The sequence below is a fragment of the Pteropus alecto genome, unplaced genomic scaffold (genome assembly GCF_000325575.1).
Source record: "Pteropus alecto unplaced genomic scaffold, ASM32557v1 scaffold131, whole genome shotgun sequence".
Taxonomy (NCBI): Eukaryota; Metazoa; Chordata; class Mammalia; order Chiroptera; family Pteropodidae; genus Pteropus; species Pteropus alecto.
The window spans coordinates 5,773,818-5,795,063 of NW_006434709.1; the positions used below are offsets into that span (position 1 = coordinate 5,773,818).

At 39.4% G+C, this 21,246-nt stretch overlaps 1 protein-coding gene across 1 annotated transcript in view; it reads left to right on the top strand.

Moving 5' to 3' along the window:
• Positions 1-21,246, top strand: part of SPRED2 (sprouty related EVH1 domain containing 2) — a 105,820-nt gene that overhangs the window by 68,042 nt on the left and 16,532 nt on the right. Inside the window, exons 3-5 of the mRNA XM_025045122.1 lie at positions 6,445-6,622; positions 14,321-14,489; positions 16,612-16,676. Of these exons, the coding sequence (XP_024900890.1) occupies positions 6,445-6,622; positions 14,321-14,489; positions 16,612-16,676 (412 nt within the window). The remainder of the gene's footprint in view (positions 1-6,444; positions 6,623-14,320; positions 14,490-16,611; positions 16,677-21,246) is intronic.

The following is a 21,246-nucleotide window of genomic DNA, read 5'->3' on the forward strand; positions in this document are numbered from 1 at the left end:
GCATTTTCCAAGATGACTCTCCATCAAGTGTAGGTCATGACTGATTTCACAGATGTTAAGTTACTGTGTGGAGGCTTTTTTCTTTTTTTTTTTTAAGTGATCTTATCCTACTTTTCAGCTTCCCCAACTCTATCATGCAAACCAGTTCTCTTTATGAAGCAAATTTCATGGTCAGAAAATTTCTTCTCTGCTTTGCAGTGCCTTCCCATCAGCATTTGAGAGGAAGCTGATGCCCTCACCAGAACTGACTCCTGCCAGGTCTAGGATCTTTAGGGTTTTCTTACCACTGTTTTCCATAACAGCCTAACCAATACAAGCAACAGACACATTTTGGTAGACATTAAATTAAGCGGGCAGAGCAAGTGTTCTACCTTCAGTGGCCCTTACAGAGCTGAAAATTATGTTCCCACCATTCACAAAACTACATAATGTATAACTTTCCTTGCCTATAAAGTTCGGAATATATAAATTTCTAAAACCAGGCCAGTCCGCTTAAAAAAAAATTCCTAAGTAGTTGATACTTAATATAAAACAGCCATTCAGGAAAACACCACTCACTTAAATAGAATATGACCAATATCTTTGGCTTCTCAACACATTTGATTCTGCTGAAATATTTTGTTGATTCTTTTTTAAAAGATGGCTAGACATACATTTCATATGCACATATATACACATGTATACATATAATTCAATGAAATCAAAGAGCCTTTAGAAATCTTAGGCGCAAAGAATACTGGGGGTGGGCGGGGGATGTGATTACAATAAACAGTGTGTGTGGCTCCCCTGGAGGACTTGGGGTTCTGTGTGGCTCAGCTGGCGGCCAGGGGTCGGGCTGGGTGGAAGAGGGAGCCTGAGAGTCTGGATCTTAGCTAATCTCCCCTCAAGGTCTGGTAAAGTGGAAAAGGGTGGACAAGAAGGCTGGGAGGAAGTGAATGTAATGTTTAGCATAATGTACAGATAAAGGAGCCATGTAATCAGATAAGGGCTAGATGAGGAGGGGGCTGAGAAGTATTTATGGGGGACGTAAAAGTTCCAGTCTCCCTCCCTGAAACAGAGGGGGAGGGTCAGGAGCAAAGGGCCCATTCACAGATGACAGATGGGATTATTTTCCTCCACAGGTGTGCCTGAAATGTAGGCTCCTGCCTGGTCTTTATTAATCTGACTTACATTGATAATTGCTGCAGGTCCGTTTTGGATTTTTTCCTGTTGTCAAGGGCATGACAGCCTCCTTGCCACTCCGCTCTCTGACAGCTGAAAAAGGCAATCAGTGGTGGCGAGGGAGGCTGGACCTGTTTTTGTAATCAAAGCCAGCCTTTTAGCAAAAATGATCATGATGGCTACAATTTAACCAAACTTCTCTGTATCAGACACTTGACCTCTATCACTGCTTTTAACCTTCAGACATCCTATGCATCCTCTCTTCACGGTTTGTTTTTGATGTTGTTTGTTTTGCAAATGAGGAAACTGAAGCTCAAAAAGAGGCTTCTTCAGCTAGTGAGGAGGTCAAGGCACTGCTGACCTGTCCCTGGCCCTGAATATTATTTATAGAAACAGTGCTGCCACAGCACCATTTCCTCCAATTCCTTTGTTTACTTCTGTAACGTGTCCCAGACAGGGCCTCCTTTGAATCTGGAGAGAACTTAGGACATTAAGGCCTGAGGTCCAAACCTTTCTGTGCCACCGTGGAATCAGTGTCTCCCATGCAATGAAAATCTAGCTTTGAAATTGTTCTTTCTCTGCCTCCCCGTCCTGCCCTCGAATGTTACCTACCCTTTCTGTGTGGCAAACCATCACAGCACAGCAAGTCCCGTTTTTAACAATTAAAGCCACATATTGGGAACACAAAGCTTCTCCTTAAAGAAACCTCGTTTAAATGGCATATCCCCAGCCCAATTTGTAAGAGTCAGGTTTAGCCAGAATGTACCTAAAGAAGATGGCATCATTCGAGTGGCGGTGGTCAGACACCATTTGTGATGACATCGATTCTTTGGGACAGGTTAGCTCAAATTCAGACACTAGGGTTCTAGTCAGTTGGTGTTTGGACCCAAGTCTGGAAATTGACCAGGTCCTAATCAGTTATACCGGTTGCAGCTGAAACTTTCAGAAGTACTTTTTGTTGTTATTTTTTGCAATAATATTTTTGGGGAATTCTCTAAAGCATACCAGCAGCATTTTCCTGGTGCACATTAAAAAACTAATCTACCCTTGCCTCCCTCCCCCCAACCAACCCCACATCTGGTTTAAACATGTTTAATTCTTTCCAGAAAGAGAGGAGGAAAGGTGGGAAGGGAGTTTTCCTTCTTTGTACCTTTTGGTAGTAGAGTTCATTGTCGTTTCTGTTCTGGGTGGGGCGAAATGCCTGAGTAACGTAAATACAGCACAGATAGGAAGCAGCTGGCATGCAGCCATGCAGCTGGGTTATCCAGACATCCTTCGCAGCTTTTGCTGCAGCACTTTATCCCCCTGCCTTGTTTTAAATAGCCAGATGCCTCAGTTAATTCTGGCTGTTGGAGATGTGGCCAGAGGAGATGGCGGGGGTGGGGGCGGAGTTTCTGTCCCTCTAGCCCCAACACACGTACCCCTTGGGAAGGGGCAGAGGAGGAATCAAGGCAGGAAAAAGGATGCTGTAGATCGACAGCAAAGGCCAGAATAATAGCCCCTGCAGTCTGGAAGCCAAGCAGGTTTTTTTTTTTAAGCCTCTAATAAATGAATACTTTTTGGAAATAAGTTGATGGCACTAACATAAGTCATGCAAACTTCCCTTTTTCATATTTACTTAATCATTCAAAGGAAAGGAGACCAGCACACAGCTGCAAAACAAAAAAAGTAAAAGCATGTTTTAACAAGAGGTGTGTAGAGTTTCAGTTATTCACCTTGGCCATTTCCTGTTTGGATGAATCTATAGTACATTCACAGAAGATTTGAAAAAGCTGTGTTTCATACTGGAAAATTATATATCCTGAGGACCCTTAGTTTTTCTAGACTAAAAGATATGGGAGGATAAAAGGATATTCTCAAGTTGGTTCTATGTAACTAATATAAACAAATGTTAGAAAATGTTCTTAATCTCTATAACCTAAAGGAATATGCATGTTGAATTCTGAGATGAATGGATAATTGATAGAAACCATGTGATTTTTTTTAATTCAGTTTTTTTGTTTAATGAAAAGGAAATCTTCACACTATCTCAGTTAAACTATTGTGGCTCATAAGCAAATGAATATTGAACACTTTATATTTTCTCAGGAATCCTATTAGCAACAAATAATTTTTTTAAAACCTGTTTACAAATATCGTGTATTTAACCCAATCACTTTGCAGCCTACTGCGTTTAAGACACAGCTCTATGCTCTGTGTATGTAGCAATGATGAAAGGGGCAAAGTCCCTGCTCTCATGGAGTTTACATTCTAGTTGGGGAAAGTGGGCAAACAGATAAAGCAGATATTGATTCAGTAGTATGTGGAAAGACAAAGGGCAAGAAGATTTAAGAGGGGTGGTCAGAGAAGTCTTGGGCAGAGACCTGAATGAAATAAGGGAATAACCCTAGTTGGTATGTGGGGAGAAGAGTGGGGAAAAAGGTGTTTTAAGTGAAAGAAATAGCATGTGCAAAGGCCCTGAGGTGGGAGTATGCTTACTGTGGAGGGCCATCAAGGACATGGGGACTGAAGTGGAATGAGCAAGGAGGAGAGTGGTAAGACAATAGCTATTTTTTGACTTTGACTCAGAGCAATATAAGGAATCTGTTGGAGGGTTTGTTAGAGTGTCACAACCTGAATACCTTTCCAGTGTTTTATTTGGGCAAGCATGGAAGTAAGGAGGCCAGTTACGAGGCTGTTGGAATAGTCTGAGAGGTGATGGGATCAGGGCAGTGTCAATTCTGGTAGTAAAAATGGATTTCTGGATATGTTTCGAAGAGAGAACCAGTAGGATAGAAAGATGCTGGGAATCAAGAGTTCAACCTGATTGAGGTGTCTACTAGACACCCAAGCAGAGAAATCACATAGGCAGTTGATTTTACTGATCTGAAGCTTAGGGAAGCGGTCTGGTAGAAATGTGAACTGAGCGTTGTTAGTACATAGAGAGTATTTAAGTTGTTGGCCCTGGCTTGGATCATGGATGGTTTATCCCCAGTTACAAAAGGAGAGGCAGAGAGTACTGGTACAGAGCAGTAGGCGTGCTGGTGGGCACAAGAACAAGGTCTCTTCCAATTGTGTCTATTTGCTCAGTGAAATGAAAGCTAACTCATCCAACACCTGAGAGGGAGGGGGTAGAAGGACATATAAAATAATCTTGGGGAAATGTAGCAGGATACTGAGTGGCATTTAAGGACGCATTGAGGTGAGTGTTTATGACTTAAAACTAGACCTATAAGCAAAATAGACTGAGGTTGTTTCCTCTCAACAACAGCCTGAGTTGGGAGCATGGAGTTAAATATTAAGTAGAAGGTAGGGTTTCACCAGAGTTGAGGTCTTGCCAATTACAATGAGGAACAAACATGTTAAAGTTTTGTACAAATGAGTGTTGTGATAGACCACGAAACATAAGTTGGGTAGAGAATCAAGTGAGAACATGATGGGTGTAGAGAATAGGCAGGGGAAAGGTGGTCATAACACCAGATTGTTGGCCCCATTGGGGTGAAGACTTACTGGAGTCTGGAGAGAGTTGCACAGTCGGGAGGTGGTGCCTAGAGAGCTGGATACTTAAAATTATGAAGGTTTTACATGTGCTGGTAATGACAAGGTCAAGGTCGTAACCTAGGCATGGGTGGCTGAAACTGGATATAAGACAGAGGCATTGGAGGAGAAGAGTTCCGGAAACTGAGAGGCCAAAGAATTGACTTGGAAGGATCCTCTGTGTAGATAATGAAATTACCAAAAAAAAAAAAAACCCCATATAACAGTGATCATGGTGGAGAGATGGAGGGCCTGTGAGCCCACGTGCTAATGTCCTCAAGGAATGAGGAGGGGTGACCCAAAGGTCTGTGGAAGATTGAAGAAAGGTAGTGGGGCATGGTCAGACTTGTGAGTTTCAGAGGAACTGGGGAAAGGGCCAGTAGCCTGCAGCGAAGGTGAATACCCTACCCCACATCTAGGCTCAGCGGGGAGAGGTGTAAGAGGAAGAAAGCAGCCCCATGTGTGAGGGCCGCAGAGGCTCAGCCCAGAGCACATCTGCATTGAGGTTAAGAAAGTGAAAGAATCTGGAATAGTCAGATCCATAAGAGACAAAGTAGGATGGTGGTTGCCAGGGGCTGGGGAGAGGGGAGAATGGAGAGTGAGTGTTTAATGGAGTTTCAGTGTGGAAAATGAAAAAAGTTCTGGAAATGGATGGCAAGGATGATTGTAGAACAGTGTAAATGTACTTAATGCCATAGAATCGTACACTTAAAATGGCTAAAATGGTAAATTTTACATTATGTGTATTTTACCATAATGATAAGTGAAAGGAAAAGTCTGAGGAAGGGATGAGGAAGTAAGGGGGATGTCGGACCTTGAGTCTCGGGAGCACAGGACGAGGGGTATTGGGCCACAGTAGAGGGCGAGCTACAGGGAGGCCTGGAAAACCCAGGTGGCTTTGCCTTTCGGGGTGAGCGGGGCAGAGGGACTGTCTAAATGATCTCCAGCAGACTGCGTGGCCAGGCTCTGAGTGCGGGGCCTAGGGGACGGAAAGAGAGTTCTATGTTACTTTTCATCTTTGTTTCCCTGGAATCTGGCACAGTGTCTGACATATAGAAGACAGGAATATTTGTTTGAATGAGTAAACAATAAATTTTATCCAAAGATAGAGAACAGCAAGTGAGAATTTAATGGCCTTGCTGAAAATCCAAGTAAATTTCCCGCAAAGTGATGAAGAATGAAAAGAAGCAAGAGTTGGTCTCTGGAGGAGAAAGAGGGTGGTTGGCAAATGTGCAAAAGAACTTATTGTGAAATTAAAGTTTAGACTGGAAAAAATAAAATCATAAACAGAAGGCTACACATGTGTAAAGGGTATTTGAATTGAAATATTTTCTCACCTATGTCAATGAAATTATGGTGAACTTGTAATTTGAAAGTGGATTTTCCTGTTCTTATGCCAGATCAGAAGATTATTAGCTTTATAAAATGTTAAACCTTGCTTATTCACTGTAAACTAAGTTTAAAGGATTGAAACTATAATATCCTCTTAAGTTACTAGATTTGTCTTTCCTAACTCATAGATACCAAACCATAGAGATCAGCTCATTCGTTTTATTAATACCACCTAGAAATTGGAGAATGTTTTATCTGCTTTTTCCCTAAAAGTTGAGATGGGTTAGTTACCTTTTCAGATTGCTGCCAGGCATAGATTTTCTTTTGACAAGTCCAGAAAATACTGGCTGGTGGTCATCTTGCATTGTGAAACAACATGTCATGCAGCTACCAGACTGTTGTCATGCCCCATTGTTCTTGTTGTTGTCGTTTTAGTGACAGCTATATTGTGCGTGTCAAGGCTGTGGTTATGACCAGAGATGACTCCAGCGGGGGCTGGTTCCCACAGGAAGGAGGCGGGATCAGTCGCGTGGGGGTCTGTAAGGTCATGCACCCCGAAGGCAATGGACGAAGCGGCTTTCTCATCCATGGGGAACGACAGAAAGACAAACTGGTAATGGCAGACGTGGAATGTTAAATCAGCAACAACTGATTTCTTTAAATTAAGTTGTAGCCTTCTTCCTGTAGGTTATTTTTTCCTTCTTTCTCTGGCTTCAAAAGTTATAACTCTGGAGCTGGTACCAAATTGCAAAATGTAACCCTGGCTTTCCAGCAAAATCACTTTTTACCACACACCATGTAACTCTGATGCTAAGAAATCATATATTTGGCTATCTTGTTTGCATCTTTGATTAATTAAGCTATCTTTCTGTCACCGTAACAAGAAATTCAAAACAAAAGTATGTTCTTATGAATCAGATCGTAGTGATCTGTGAAGTCAGAGTTTTTTAAAATGCAGGGTTTATTCATGGAGCATGCCATCAAGGTTTGGCTGGTGAAAGATAAAATGCAAAGAAAGGGTCATCTGACATTTGGTTACTTCTAAATGAATGTTTATCTAAAAGACACCAGCTTTTATTTCAAAAGCTATGAATAAAATATGTTTGGAAAAAGAAAGGAACAAAAAATAGCGATATTACACTTTAATAATTTTATATGCTTAAATATATACACTTTGGAAAAAAATATATGCACTTTGGAGAGTAATCATGATCTCACAGGGATTGGGCTTGGATAAGTCCAAACAGTTGCATGAAAGAACTTGGATGTCCAGTTCTATGTTATGAAGGAATCCATGAAATGAAGGAAGATTGAATGTTTAAATCTACTTTTAATTGGTGGCCTTGAACCTAGAAGGACATTGCTCCTATCTTTATTTGATCATGGAATATATACTAGAAAGCCATTAGATGGTTTAAAATTTCAAGATTATATAGGACCTCAACAGAGAAAATATAAAGACACTACAGAACTATGTCAATGTTAGGTTTGAGACCCTTAATATGGTGGCATCTGTTGAGTTTTATGTGCTAAGTGTACAAATTTAATTTTCTCTTGTAATCACTTATTGTTTTTAAAATTTGCAAAATAGAACAGTTTATAAATGTTATATGCGGATTTACAGAAATGCTATTTTCATATTTGATTCATTTCTGAAAATTAAATGAGTGAAAATTTAAAGGGTGAATATAACTCATTTTAAGAAGTATGTCTATTCAGGAAATTCCCTACATAATGATCAAATAATTAAAACATTCCAGTTTATAAGATATTCACAATAAAGGCAATGGTGGTAGTTATTTTACCAACAAAAAGTAAAATAACAACCACCATTTATCTAGCATTTACTCTGTGCTAGCCCTTTAGTTAGGTTGTATCATTGTATCCTTACAGCAGCCTGTATAATTAATTATATGTGAAGAAATTAAGATTCAGAAAGACTCCTTGTTCTTGGTGACCGATCTTGGGAGTCTGAAACCAATATTTGATATCCTGTCACTTTGATCCCAAAACTGAGCCAAAGTCACATATGCACAACCACCTTTAGCTCTTTTATGTAGTTTTTTCCCTTCGTGCATATTTTTATTTTAATTTTTTTTTATTATGGTGACATTGGTTAACAAAATCCAGTAAGTTTCAGGTGTACAATTCAACAGTAAGGTGTGTGTGTGTATATATATATACATACATACACACACACATACATACACATTGCATTGTGTGCTTACTACCTACATACACATTGCATTGTGTGCTTACCGCCTATAGTTAGATTTCTTTCTGTCACCATAGTTTTATTTTTACATGACTATAATCAGAGCTCATAAATAATTTTGTATCTCGTTTATTTTGCCCCACATTCTCATGAGAAATTTCTCATGTTGCTGGTATCAAGTTGATGTTCCATTGTTTTTATGACTCTTGATGCTTGTACAAAGAGCTGCTACCAGCATATATGAGAATTTCTTTTAACACAACGAGGGTCAATTATTCTACATCTTTACCAGTTTGATAGAGTACCAGTGGTATCTTAATGTTGATTACTAAGATCAAATGTTTTTCCGTTTGGTAAACAGTGATAGCTAAATTATCTGTTAATGTGCCTTTGCATATTTACCTATTGGGGCCTTATTTTTCTCCTTCATATGTATGTTCTTGTATAACAAGGATATTAACCTACATCTGTCATTTGCCGCAAATATTTTTATAACCTGTTGCTTGCCTTTTTAATTTTAGTTGGTGTTCTTTTTCTACAAAAAAAAATTGAAAGAAAAGTATTTTGCCTTTTTCCCTTTTTATTACTTTTGTTTTACCAAATTATCTTACCTGAATGGTTATATCTTTTTAGATCTGTTTTTTCCTGGTATTTCTATGGTTTGTCATAGAATATGTCAACCTAAAACGGCCTTTAGATTGTTTCATCCAGCTCCTTCATTTTATAAATACATTTATAAATTTGTATATTACCACTGAGTTGTATAAAATAATTGTACATTTTTACCATTTTGTTCAAGGCCCTTTATGTAAATAACCTCGGTTAAATTCTTGCAATTTAGGAAGGAAGATGCTATTTTATCTCCAATCTATAGTGGAGAAACTTAATGCTCAGTGATCCACTCATTTCCTCTGTCTAGAGCACACATTCTTAGTAGAGCCAACATTGGGAACTATTTCACTGTGAAGCCAGAACCTGGTCCCTTCATATTAACGCTGCATAGTAACAGGGCAGTCCTAGTTGTGGACCAGCGTCTATTGTTTGTTGCTATTGCAAAAGGATTGTGTACCACACCCTCTCCCCCATCACATTTCTCCATCAGTCCATCCCTCTTCCTGACCCCTTTGCATTCTGTGACTCTGCACTTCTGGACTTTTACATCACTAGTACTTAAATCACACACCCATACATCCAGTTGTGTTTCTCCATCTTTCCATCCCTCAGCGTGTCACACACTGGAACATTCTGGATTCCTATATTTAGTGGTAGTTAAACCTCTCTCTCCACCCTTTCGCAACGTGCACGCGCGTGCGCGCGCGCACACACACACTCACTCACTCACTCATTCTGGAGCTGAGGTGATTCATTTTGGCCTCCCAGGCTTCAATAATGCCGCAGTTCAATCTGTTGGAGAGTATGAGCCCACATGGGAGCTCTGTAAAGGCCTGGTTGTTGAAGGAGCCCCCCTCTAAATGGTGGAATTGTGAAGAAAGAGTGGAGATCGTTTTTGGAATACAGTAGTTGGATGGTATCAGAGTTCCCAGTGTTCCAACTAAGACATGAAATGCTTTTTCTGATGGAAACCATGTTGTCAGTAGTTTTTCCAATATAGAACAGTTCTAGATTTCAGCACATTAGTTTTTGTTGTTGTTAGATGAATTATGTGTTGAAGTCTGTGCACATAACTCCATTGTTTCTATGAGAAAGGCTGTATTCCAGACATCCATTCACAAGTCATTATTTGGATGATTTTTTGTAAATTGGGGACAATCAAGTTTTCCTGAGCAATTATATGTAAATTTAAAATTTTTGAGTTCAGTCTTATTTTAGATGGGTTAGAGGAGTTTACTCCTGAAACAAATGCTATCAGAAACCACCTGATGAATATTAACCACAAAATCTAGAAGGTCGATCATTCTAGTCGTTGCCGTGTACGAATCTGTGAGCACACGCACACACACTTGGTGGGAGTTCCAGCTGGCAAAGCTCTCTGAAAGGCAGTTTGGCATGATATTGCTTTTAAATGTACATACCATTTTACCTGGCAGTTCTGCATCTAAACCCTATTCTATAGAAGTACACACAGATTTATGGACAACTGTGGTTCTCAAACATTTTTGATATGAGGATCCCTTTATACTCTAAAAATGTAATGAGGACCCCAAAAAGCTTTTGTCTTTATGGATTAGAGCTACTAATATTTACTATATTCTAAATTAAAACTGAAATTTAAAAATCTTAAATAATAGTGTTAGCATCAATGACATTCTTTATGATAAATAACTATATAACTATTTTCCAGAATGAAAATAGTGAAGTAAGTAGCATTGATTTACTTGTTTTGAAAATCTCATTAATATCTGGCTTAATAGAAAATAGCTGGATTCTGATGTCTACTCCCACTTTCAATCTAGGGAAATATGTCATTTTGGTTGAAGTATATGAAGAAAGTCCAGTCTTACACACATATGTAGTTGGAAAAGGGAGAAGTATTTTAATAGCCTTTTCAGATCATTGTAGATATATTTCTTTGATACTATACCAAAACTTGGCTTGTAGTAGTTTCGTAAGTGTGGAATCTGAAGCCATATCAATGAATTTTTCATAGTCTATTACATTAAGATCCACTGATAGTTTATCTGTCACTTCAAAGTTTCTGCTGATTTTGTAAATTATTACTTTACAAAATTCCTAATTTTGTAACATAATGTATTGGTCACTTGACCAAATAATGGTTTACTGAGTTAAGCATACCTTCCAAATATTGATACATTTAACTATGTAGTAGAAAAAAAAGTCACATTTCTTAATATCACCACTAATCTCATTAGAAAAGTCTTTCAGTATTGGGAAGCTGTCCACAGTTCTAACTTTCACTTGAAAGTTCCAGTTTTATTATTAGCAACAAATACCTCCAGTTTTTCTTAAAATGACAGGCTTACTGTATTTGTATTCAAGAAAATGTCTGCCAGATATACAAGTCTTAATAACCATAGTACATCTGTCAGTGGTACTTTCAAGTAAACCTGATGATCCATGAGAAAAGCAGGTACTTCAACTCACAGCTGAAACAATTGCACAAGTGCCTTTCCTTGAGACAGTCGTCATTCTTCTGTATGCAGAAGCTGTATGCAGAAGTGAAAAAGCTATTAGAAATCCTCTTCCTTTTTCCAGCTATGCATTTGTGCAAAGCCAGAGTTTCTTCATATACTTCATCCAAAGTAAGATATCATAGCAGCTTGAATGCAAAAGCAGAGATGAGAATCCAGTTATATGTACTTCCCATTTCATCACACAAAATAAGAGATGTGTATTCAAGGGTCAAGATTTAAATTTAACTGCTTCATCAAGGACAATTTTACATAAAACTGGCACTTTTTACTTTGACCATGTGACACGAGTCCAGTGACTTTAGCACAGTTTTGTGCCACTGCACTGCCTTGATTCGTGCCACAGCAGATCAATTTTACCCACTGTTCGTTCCTTTTTGGCCATCCTTGACCCCCTGAAAGGGCCTGGGGCGATGGAGTGAAGAGGGAAGGCTCCCAAGAGCCCACAGACCAGTTTTGAAGACATGTATAAGGCTATTCATTCCAACATTGTCTATAAAAGTGACCAATTAGAAATAACCTAAAAATGCCCATTAGTATGGAGAATGGCTGAATAATTCTAATACATTTATAGTGAGGAATATCATGAAGCCATTAAAGAGAGCTCTTTTACCTTCCTGTATTTCTAAGACATGTTTTTAAGGAAAATAAAAGGCAAGTCGCAGAGTAACTTATAGGTGTGGCTATAAATTACTCCCTCACACACAACTTATATACTCAAGCCACAGGCAGGGAACCTGAATTGTGTCCACCAGTGGGTAACTCTGAAAGTGGAGAGGTGTTGAGGGCAAGGAGGGAGAGATAGGTAAGAATGAAGACTTCGTGTATTCAACTAAATTACTTAAATCTTTTACTACTTCTATTTCTTCTGTGTATAAAAGCCTTCAACAAGAATATATGATTACTTTTTTCTACCAGTGCATCTTATTTTAAAAAGATATTTTTAAAAGGCTTTCTCAAGTTTTAAGTTAATGCCTAAACTTCATTAGAGGGGTTTATACATGTTATGCCAAACTTCACTAGAGAGTTTATACTTGTTAGGAACCTTTTCATTTTTGTCGTTAAACTTAGATATATAAAGATATTATTTTATTGAAGAGGACGTAGAGATGGTATCTGATTCCCTCCCCATCAATTTATATGTCTGAACTTTTCTAAAAATTTAAACTTCTAAGGAAATGTACCTTTGGAATAATCTTAAACTTGAAAAATGACAACCAAAGACCAATTTTTTTCACCCTAAAATATGGAGAAACTGGAAGTCTTTGTTTTCACAAAAAGTTTATTTTGAGACTTCGAATTGAGACTATTAAATTCTAAAATAGATAACATTTGTTAGTTAAAGCCTTGGTTATTTGGATTTCCCCGATTTGGAATGGGGCTGGGCTGACATTTAATCATTGTACTATTCTTAGGAGAAAATGGCCATAATAAGCAATTTAATCATAAATAGAACTGTATGAGGGGACTGTTGTCCTCTTTCAATACAATGTAATAAAGTTAACTGCTTGGGACTGCTACTTGATATACCAATTTGACTTTTATTCTCATCTGTTTATAAGTTAGGGGACATTTAGTAGGCAGCACTTAATTTCTGTTTGCTTAGATGTATCCTTGAAACCTGTACTCATTTAAAGATATTCTCTAATTTGAATTTATACTAATTTAGGCAGGCCTTTTTTACTCTTACCTTTCACTTAATCTAAAATTAATAAGATTTCATTTTGTTAAATGCAGAGCTTTACCAGAACAAAATCAAAGCTATTAACACTTAGCAAAATTATTCTGGTATGCATATTGAAGCCCATAGGAATAAATATTGTCGATATTTTAGGGTTCCTTGTGAAGAATGGAATTTACTTTCATATGATTACATTGCTTTTATGCTGTAATATTAAACTCTGATATCTTTATCAACAATAGCACTATGCTAGACACGGAGGGAGTTATTTTATAATACATATTGATCTTTCACAGTCTAATTGGGAATAAAATAAATGCACATAAAATGTTAGACAATAATATGAAATCTAGTACTAAATTGTGAAGGTGACAAGAATTAGAGTAAATAAAAGAGCAAATATACTAGAAAATGAGTGTGACCCTGTTCAGTTTCTCATTATTCATTGTTTTCAGAGCGTGTTCATGTATACGTTCTCATTGATAACGCTGGTCACTGGTGTTATTTCCATTTTATAGGTAAAAAGACTGAGGGTCTGAGACAGTCTACTCAAAGTTGTAACTTAGTCAAAGGCAGCTCTGAGACTGGATTGCTAGAAACTTGGGAGATCGTTCTAATAATCCAGAAAAAAAATTAATAGAGACCCAGATCAGAGTAGTAGCAACTAAAATGGGTTGATATAAAAGATGTTGAAGGAAAAATGAAATGGACATGGTGATTAATAATACAGGGGATAGAGAAAGCAGAAGAGGCAAAGATTGCCACGGAGGTTTTGAGCCAGAGAGAATGAAGAGAGAGAGGCTGGCTTTGCTAGATATGGGGAAGCTGGGAGAGGAAACTAATGGCCGAAATTTCAGAGCGGGTTAATTTTTCAGCATATTGAATTTGATCTCACCGGGAAACACCCATTAGGACAGAGGAGGGAAGATTGAAAGCCACTAGTACAAAGTCCCTGATAGTAAACCTGGAATAGAGCAAAGCCCCAAGACCTGGACCACAGCTTGGTGGCCCCCAGTCAGGGGGAGAGGAATAGGAATGAGTGGTTAACTGTAGTTAAGGAATACCACAGTGCAGTGGGGATCACCACGGACAAAAGGGGGTAGGGTGAAAAGGTCAACAAAGGATGGATGGTCCACAGAGACAAGCAAAAGCCTTTCAAGATGGAGACTCATAACCACATGAAGGCAAGGGTAAAGAGTTTTCATAGTCGCCACCAACGTTGGATGGTTCCTAATTAGATTTTTGTAAACAGACACTGTCGTGACCGTTTCACAAGTAACCAGCCTGTGTGTTTCAATCCTTCAGGTGGTATTGGAATGCTATGTAAGAAAGGACTTGGTCTACACCAAAGCCAACCCAACCTTTCATCACTGGAAGGTCGACAATAGGAAGTTTGGACTTACTTTCCAAAGTCCTGCTGATGCTCGAGCCTTTGACAGGGGAGTGAGGAAAGCAATCGAAGACCTTATAGAAGGTATTGAATTTGTCACTGCATTTTTAATGGAACAATCAATAGGACTGTTCTGAGTTCTTTTTATTCCAGTCGTCTGCCATCATGTATTTGTTGTTTATTTGCAGGAGCCTTGGGGGCCAGGTCAGTAGATGCCAATACTTTAGGAACATCCAAGGAGAGCAATTATAAAGTGACAGTATAGGGGAAAAGGGATATGGATTTTAGAGCAAGGAGTGGTCCCAACTGGTTTTTAGACTTTGCGCTAAGAAGACAAATTCTAGACTTCCAGGTGAAGGACAGTTTGATGGATTTCACCTTTCCCTGACTATTGAAATGGCTTTGATCTGATCGATATTTTGGCTCAGAAGCAGGGAATGGATTCTAATGGCTCAGAAGGCTCCAGGCCTACCCATTGCCCTCCTGTAATCAGAGCCCAGGTATACAGCTGCCACTGAAAAGGAAAGGGATCTATGATTCCTGGAGCCTTGGTTTGGTTTAGGCCTTAGTATGTGCTGGGCTGGGTTGGGTAGTAGACGTGTTGCATTTGATCCTAGCCAGTAGGTTCTTAGGCGATCAGTTTTCATGGGCTTTTCTAGAGTCCACAGATGCAAACACACAAATTCTCCACCTTAACACACTCAGTTATCAAATCAGAAGGTTAACAGCGCCACAACTCTGTGAAGAAAGAAAGTATGTTTCATTTGTTTAAGAAATAACAGTAATCAGAAGTCATTTTCCTCATTGTGAATTTGAGGAAGAGAGAAAAGCAAATCTTCAATGAAAAATTGCTTAACATCAGTAGTAAGACAATTCTAGCATGAACATGAATCTGTTAACTACAACCATATATTAGCCAAAAAGATAATAAAAACCAGCATTCACACATAGATCTGACATAGTGGCAGATGTTTAAAATATTGTTATTAAACATAGCTTTTAAATGTTTAGAGCGAAAACAGCTCCTATATTACTGATAGAACTTTGTAGTATGCCCATGTACTTAATCGCTGAAGCTACACACAAAATTTGATTCTTGTGATTTTTCTTCTATATATACTCTACCTAGCTGTTTTTTTTATCAAACCTGCCTTAAACTTTGATTGACTAGAATAGTTCAAATGGTAGAGAAAAATCCCGAAAGATCGATAGGAATTGCACAAAGGGTATTATGAGACTTATTTTTCCTTCTGCAATTACTCATTGGATATTTCTCTTCCCTTTCTGAGCAATTCTTTTAATTTCGATTTTATATAATAGCGAAATATCTTCTAAATGCACATTTTTAAAGACTTGACCAAGAAAAAGAGAAGATGGAGAACAAATTTCCCTTTTGGTATAGGTTTCTCTTATGCACATTTGACTATGTATTTCCTTTGAGCCATTAACGGTGCCAGTTGAGTTGGTACCTTATTGGGTACTATTAGAGAAGAGGGAGACTTTCTACTGGTTTGCATACCAGAATGAAGCAAGAGGTGAACAAGTAAATAAATTGATCCCAAAATTCATTCCGTGAAGGAGTAAACTGAGTTTACTGACATGAGTCTAAATTTTGGCCTGCAGAAACAGAAATTCACTGATGCGCAAGTATCATCTTAGAAGGTGGCTCCCACAATCTGGGTTTTAGAGTAGTGTCTGAATGTCAGAATAGGAGGCAACTATTCAGCTATTTAGTCACATACCCTCTTTGGTAGATAATAAGACCAGAAAGCTGAGTCCAGTTTACACAGTGAGACTGTGGCGAGTCCAAGCTGGTGGGTCTCCAACCGGTGCTTTTCCCACTATGCACTGTGGCCCCCACCTGGGGCGTTGCTGGTGGAGGGTGGTCTCGATGCATGCACTTCAGAGCAGGGCAGGCTCTCCTCTCCCCTTCTACGTGGTACCTCTGTGCTTGTTCTCTTGTGGGCAGTGCAGAAGTTGGAGGGGTTACTTGCAAACAACAGTAGGCAAAGTTAATTTGGGGAGCATCCTGGCAAGTGTCAAAGTAGAATAAATTAAAAGCATTAATTCCCAAGTAACATGTTTCTGCTAGTGATCCACATGCAAAAGGAATGGAATGTCGTTTTATTGAAATGTACTTTTTAAATGATTGCATTCGACTTGTCCTCTTTGGAAACACTTTTTATTACATTTTTTATCTTTTTAGGCTCGACCACATCATCTTCCACCATCCATAATGAAGCTGAGCTTGGCGATGATGACGTTTTTACGGTAAGTTCCCAATCCTTTGCTTTGCAGCTTGGTGAATAATCAGGGAGAGGTTCTATTTAAGCATCTGAAAGACACTTCACAATTTGGCATGTGCAGTTGCTATTGAGAGGCCATTGGTGAGATCTCTGTCTTGTCACAATTTTGCCAGTGCTGGGTTTGCCTTTGTTGTTCATGTTGCAGTGGTACCATCCCCCACGTGGTATGGTAGTGTCCGCTCTCCTAGACCTGTCCCAGCTTCTCTCAGAGTCTTCCCTCAGATTTAGGGTGATCAACTATCTGGTTGGCTTAGTACTAAAACCGTCCTAGTTTTAGTACTCTAAGTCTCTCGTCCTGCAAAACACCAGGCAAACAGGGACAACTGGTCACCCTACCCAGAATATTAATACAGCCCCCTCCCTGGCATCGAGGGAGCAAGCCAGAATTAGCCTTGCTACTGAGTAATTAAACATCTGATAAAGAAGGCCTACAGGCTGAGTTGAGGTTAGGCCCAAGTGTGCTAAGACAGGAAAGGGCCTGGATATTTTGACACAGCTTGAGTTAATGGGATGTAACTGAAGAGAAAATGATTTCTCAGCTTGCTTCTTAATTTAAGTCCTGGGCTTCTAGAAGTTAATTAACAAGTAGTTAATTGCATGCCTGCTGTGTATTTGGTGCAGAGTGAAGGTATAGGGCAGCATTTTCAAACTCTTGGCTTTGACCTATAGTATGAAATGCATTTATTTACCTTGTAAGCTAGGACACACACACACATACATCCAGACACACCTGAAATCAGATCATACTTCATGATCTGCATATTGATTTTTTTTCTTCATTCTCTTCCACTTTTTATTATGAACCTTCTCAAGCATGCAGGAAATTTTAAAGAATAATGCAGTGAACACCTGCATACTCTGCACCTACATTCAGCAGTTGTAACATTTTGCCCCATTTGCTTTTTCTATGTGTGTGTGTACTTACACACATGTACACACACATATTTTTTTGCTGATCTAGTTGAAAGTAAGTCACCACTAAATAGTCCAGCATGCATCTCCTAAAAATAAGGCATTCTCTTACATAAGCACATTATAACTATACCTAAAAAAATAGGAATCTCATATCATCTAATAGTTTTCCAGTTGTTCCTCAGTTGTCCTAAGAGTATCTTTTTATAAGCTAGTTTTTATTTCATATTTTAAAATATTGGTTGAAACCCTTTAAACCTGCTTCCCAGTGGACTCATCATACAGTTAGTGACTTGAAAAATACTCTTTTGGGAATATAGAGGTGTGTAAACCATGGCTTCAGCCCTCATAGAGATAACATAGGATGGTTTGGACAGAGATGAGATTGACCATGAAAGGCTTAGAGACCGAATCAGAGTGCTTTACGGGGAAGGGTGTGGGGGTCGGAGAAGACCACTAGGAGGTGAAGCTGAACTTGACTTTGGTGGCATTTGAACGAGGTTCAGGAAGTGGCTTCGAGGCTGGGAAGCACAGGGGCGAAGGCAGAAGCAGGGATGTGCATGGTGAGTTGCATGAGCATTGCGGATCCCAACCTGATGTGAATAGAGCGTGCGTAGGGGTTTCAGGAAATGAACTCAGTTGTCCTTCCATGGAGCGGCTGGTGCGATGTGACTCTGAACAGGCTTCCTATAGTGCTCCGAGCAGATCCTCTCAACAGTTGGCATGTTGCTTACATCTGTTCCTTTGTCACGTTTCGAGAGACAAACAACAGCAGGCGGGTTAAAAGGTGGCTTCCTGTGCTCCAGCGCAAAACTGTCATTCGCAGCTGCTTCCCAGCTACCTGCCAGAAGTGATTTATATAATGTGGAGAGGGCAAGAGGCAAAGGGATGATGGAAGCCAGCATCCCTCCTGGTTTTGCCCTTTAATCCACAGGGGATCAACATGCCGCTCTAGGGTAACGCCAAATGCCTGGAAGGAAGTGTAGAAACAGCCCTGCTGCTTCCAGACACTTGGAACTCAGTGGAGAAGGAGCTCCACTTACTTGCATTCCGTGTAGGCCCTGATGTATATATGATCAATTGCCTTCATTCCATTTGTTTACAACAAGGACCTATAAGTAATAGTATCTCCCTTCCCCAAAACAGGCCCAGTCATTAGGCCATTAACTGTTAGGAACACATCCCATGTCAGGATGGACAGGTCATCAGGACCTTATGTACCAGGTTTCCCATTTGTTCATGAGCTCTCTGTCACTAGACTTTCTGTCCTAAGACAGTAAATGAGACGTCTGAAAGCTGGAGCCAAGGAAGTGAGCAGCTGCATTAACTCCTGTATAGTCTTACTGTTTCCCACAGTTTGTTGCAGTCTAAAACATTTATTGGTAAGACAGATGTGTAGAGCTTGGAACTCATTTATTATAGAAAGAGTAGAAGTGGTGATAAGACCTTCTTCCATCTTATGATGAGCCAGAATGATAAGAATTTCCTAAGAGAACAGCACATGTATGGGAACCCCTGTAGGGGTGTAACTTGGAGAATCAGGAGCATATCTTCTGTTTCTGCCGCTGGGGCTAAGGGCACACAGGATATTGTGGACAATATATTGATGTACATTCTACGTTGAGGAATGAAGTGGAGGAATGTGTACTTCCAACTCCCTGTGGAGTGGTTATCTGGCTAGGCACTCACTGAGCATGGACTATTTCTAACACTTCTCAGCCCTTATGGTTATCCCCCAAACCAGCTTGTCCACCTGACTTCTCAGGATGGTAAAACCATGTTGCAGTTCCTCAGAGTAGAATGAATGTCCTGCTTAGTGTGCACATACATACACACCTGCCCTGCCCATGCATCTGTTGCCCGTTGCCAACACTGTTGCTTCTGTCATGTCCCTATGCTTCTTTCCATTTCACTACCACCAGCCTGGTGTGGGTCTGCATCTTTCCTGCCAGAACCACCACCAGAGAGTCCTGATTAGCAACTCTTCTGCTGACTTTCTTAGTCTGAGCTGCTTGCATTTCCATTCATGTGTTCTTATATTTCTCCCTTGATCAATTGATTGTTTTCTCTTGTTTAAAATCTTATAGCACTCTGTTGTTATTTCTTCCTCTCACCGCTTGAAAGCCTGCCCCTTTTTGGCTTTCATATTTCATTTGCTGAATGAATGAATCTTTATCCATTTAGAAGCAAGTTATTCATCATTATAGTCTCTGCAACCCTATACAGCTTTGTTCTATAAGTGTTCGATAAATGGGTGATCTGAACCCCAGATAACAGCAGGTCCTCAAATAGTGTCATTTCATTATAACATTGATGAGATGCTATAGGAACTTAACTCTTGTGGGTATCGATTAGCCTGTGTTAAAATTGGTTTTATTATCTGTCGTTTTGCTTAAAGTTGCAGAACCCGTCAACGGCATTAAGTGAAGATTACTGTATTGCGTGTAAAATCATAGGTTGTCACATTTTATTAATTTGCTTTATTGCGGGACCATTTCAAAGCGGGGGATTTTGAGGAATTCTCAGTAGCTTTGTGTCATGTTTTTCTAGCTGAGTTTTGTGCTCAATCTATAACTAGGAGCTCCTAGCATTTTTACCCATTGTAAGCTTTTGACAGCTCATGCTTCTAGCCCTCCCATCAACTTTCTCCCTTGCAGCACAATCCTTTCACGGCCTCCCTGCTCCATGGGAGACCTCACTTACGATGATTGATCCAGATGAACACAAATACCCAGGTGGCAAGGGTGTGCCAGCATTAAATATGGATGTATGAGGAAATTCCAGTGCCTGAACCATTTGGTATAAATTTATGAGTAATAAAAAGAATATAAAACAACACCAAAAAATTAGCACTCTGTAAATTGCTAAGAGCGTACTCTCAGTGGCTCCGATGGACAGCTTTTCATTTCTTTCACTTCCAAGGAGAGAAGACTTGAGAGGGACTGAATGGAAAGAACCTCAAGTCTGTTCTCTCTGTTGTGCTTCTGTCTTTGTGGAGGAGGCGCATGTAAACATGAGATATGAACAGTTTAGCTCTGTGGATAAGGTGAGCTTGTTTGCTCCCCAACTTAGAACTGACTTCCTCCTAGGTTCCTATAGGTAAGGACTCTGAGGCCAAAAGGTTTAGAACCTGCAAGGAAGAGGGTTCTTGGGGGGAGAGAGTGAGTAGAGAAAATGAACTATTATAGAACTCAAGAGAATCTGGGTTTTATAGTCATTTAATAAATAATTTTCCAAATTCCTGTTTTATAGGGTTTGATCCATTCAAACCCAGTGGTTTATTTATGGCTACAGAATTATAAAATCATTTTAAACTGTTATTAGCATCTTCATAGACAAACAAGGATAATTTTAATGTGATCTTGGGAGAATGCAGCTGCAGTGTATACATACTTCTAGAGCTGGCTAACCTAGACTCTGGTCAAGTGTTGGTGCTTCAGCTGTCATTGTGCTGAGTGGCTAGATTCTGGCTCTAAAGCTGGGGGATTAGGGAAATATTTGCTTTATAGAAAGATACTTGAAGGTGTATATAATAGCCATATCTTCATCTTCCATAATAAGAACTCCTTAAATAATATCTAAATCTGCAAATCAGGAAATAATATAAACATATGGGATTGAAA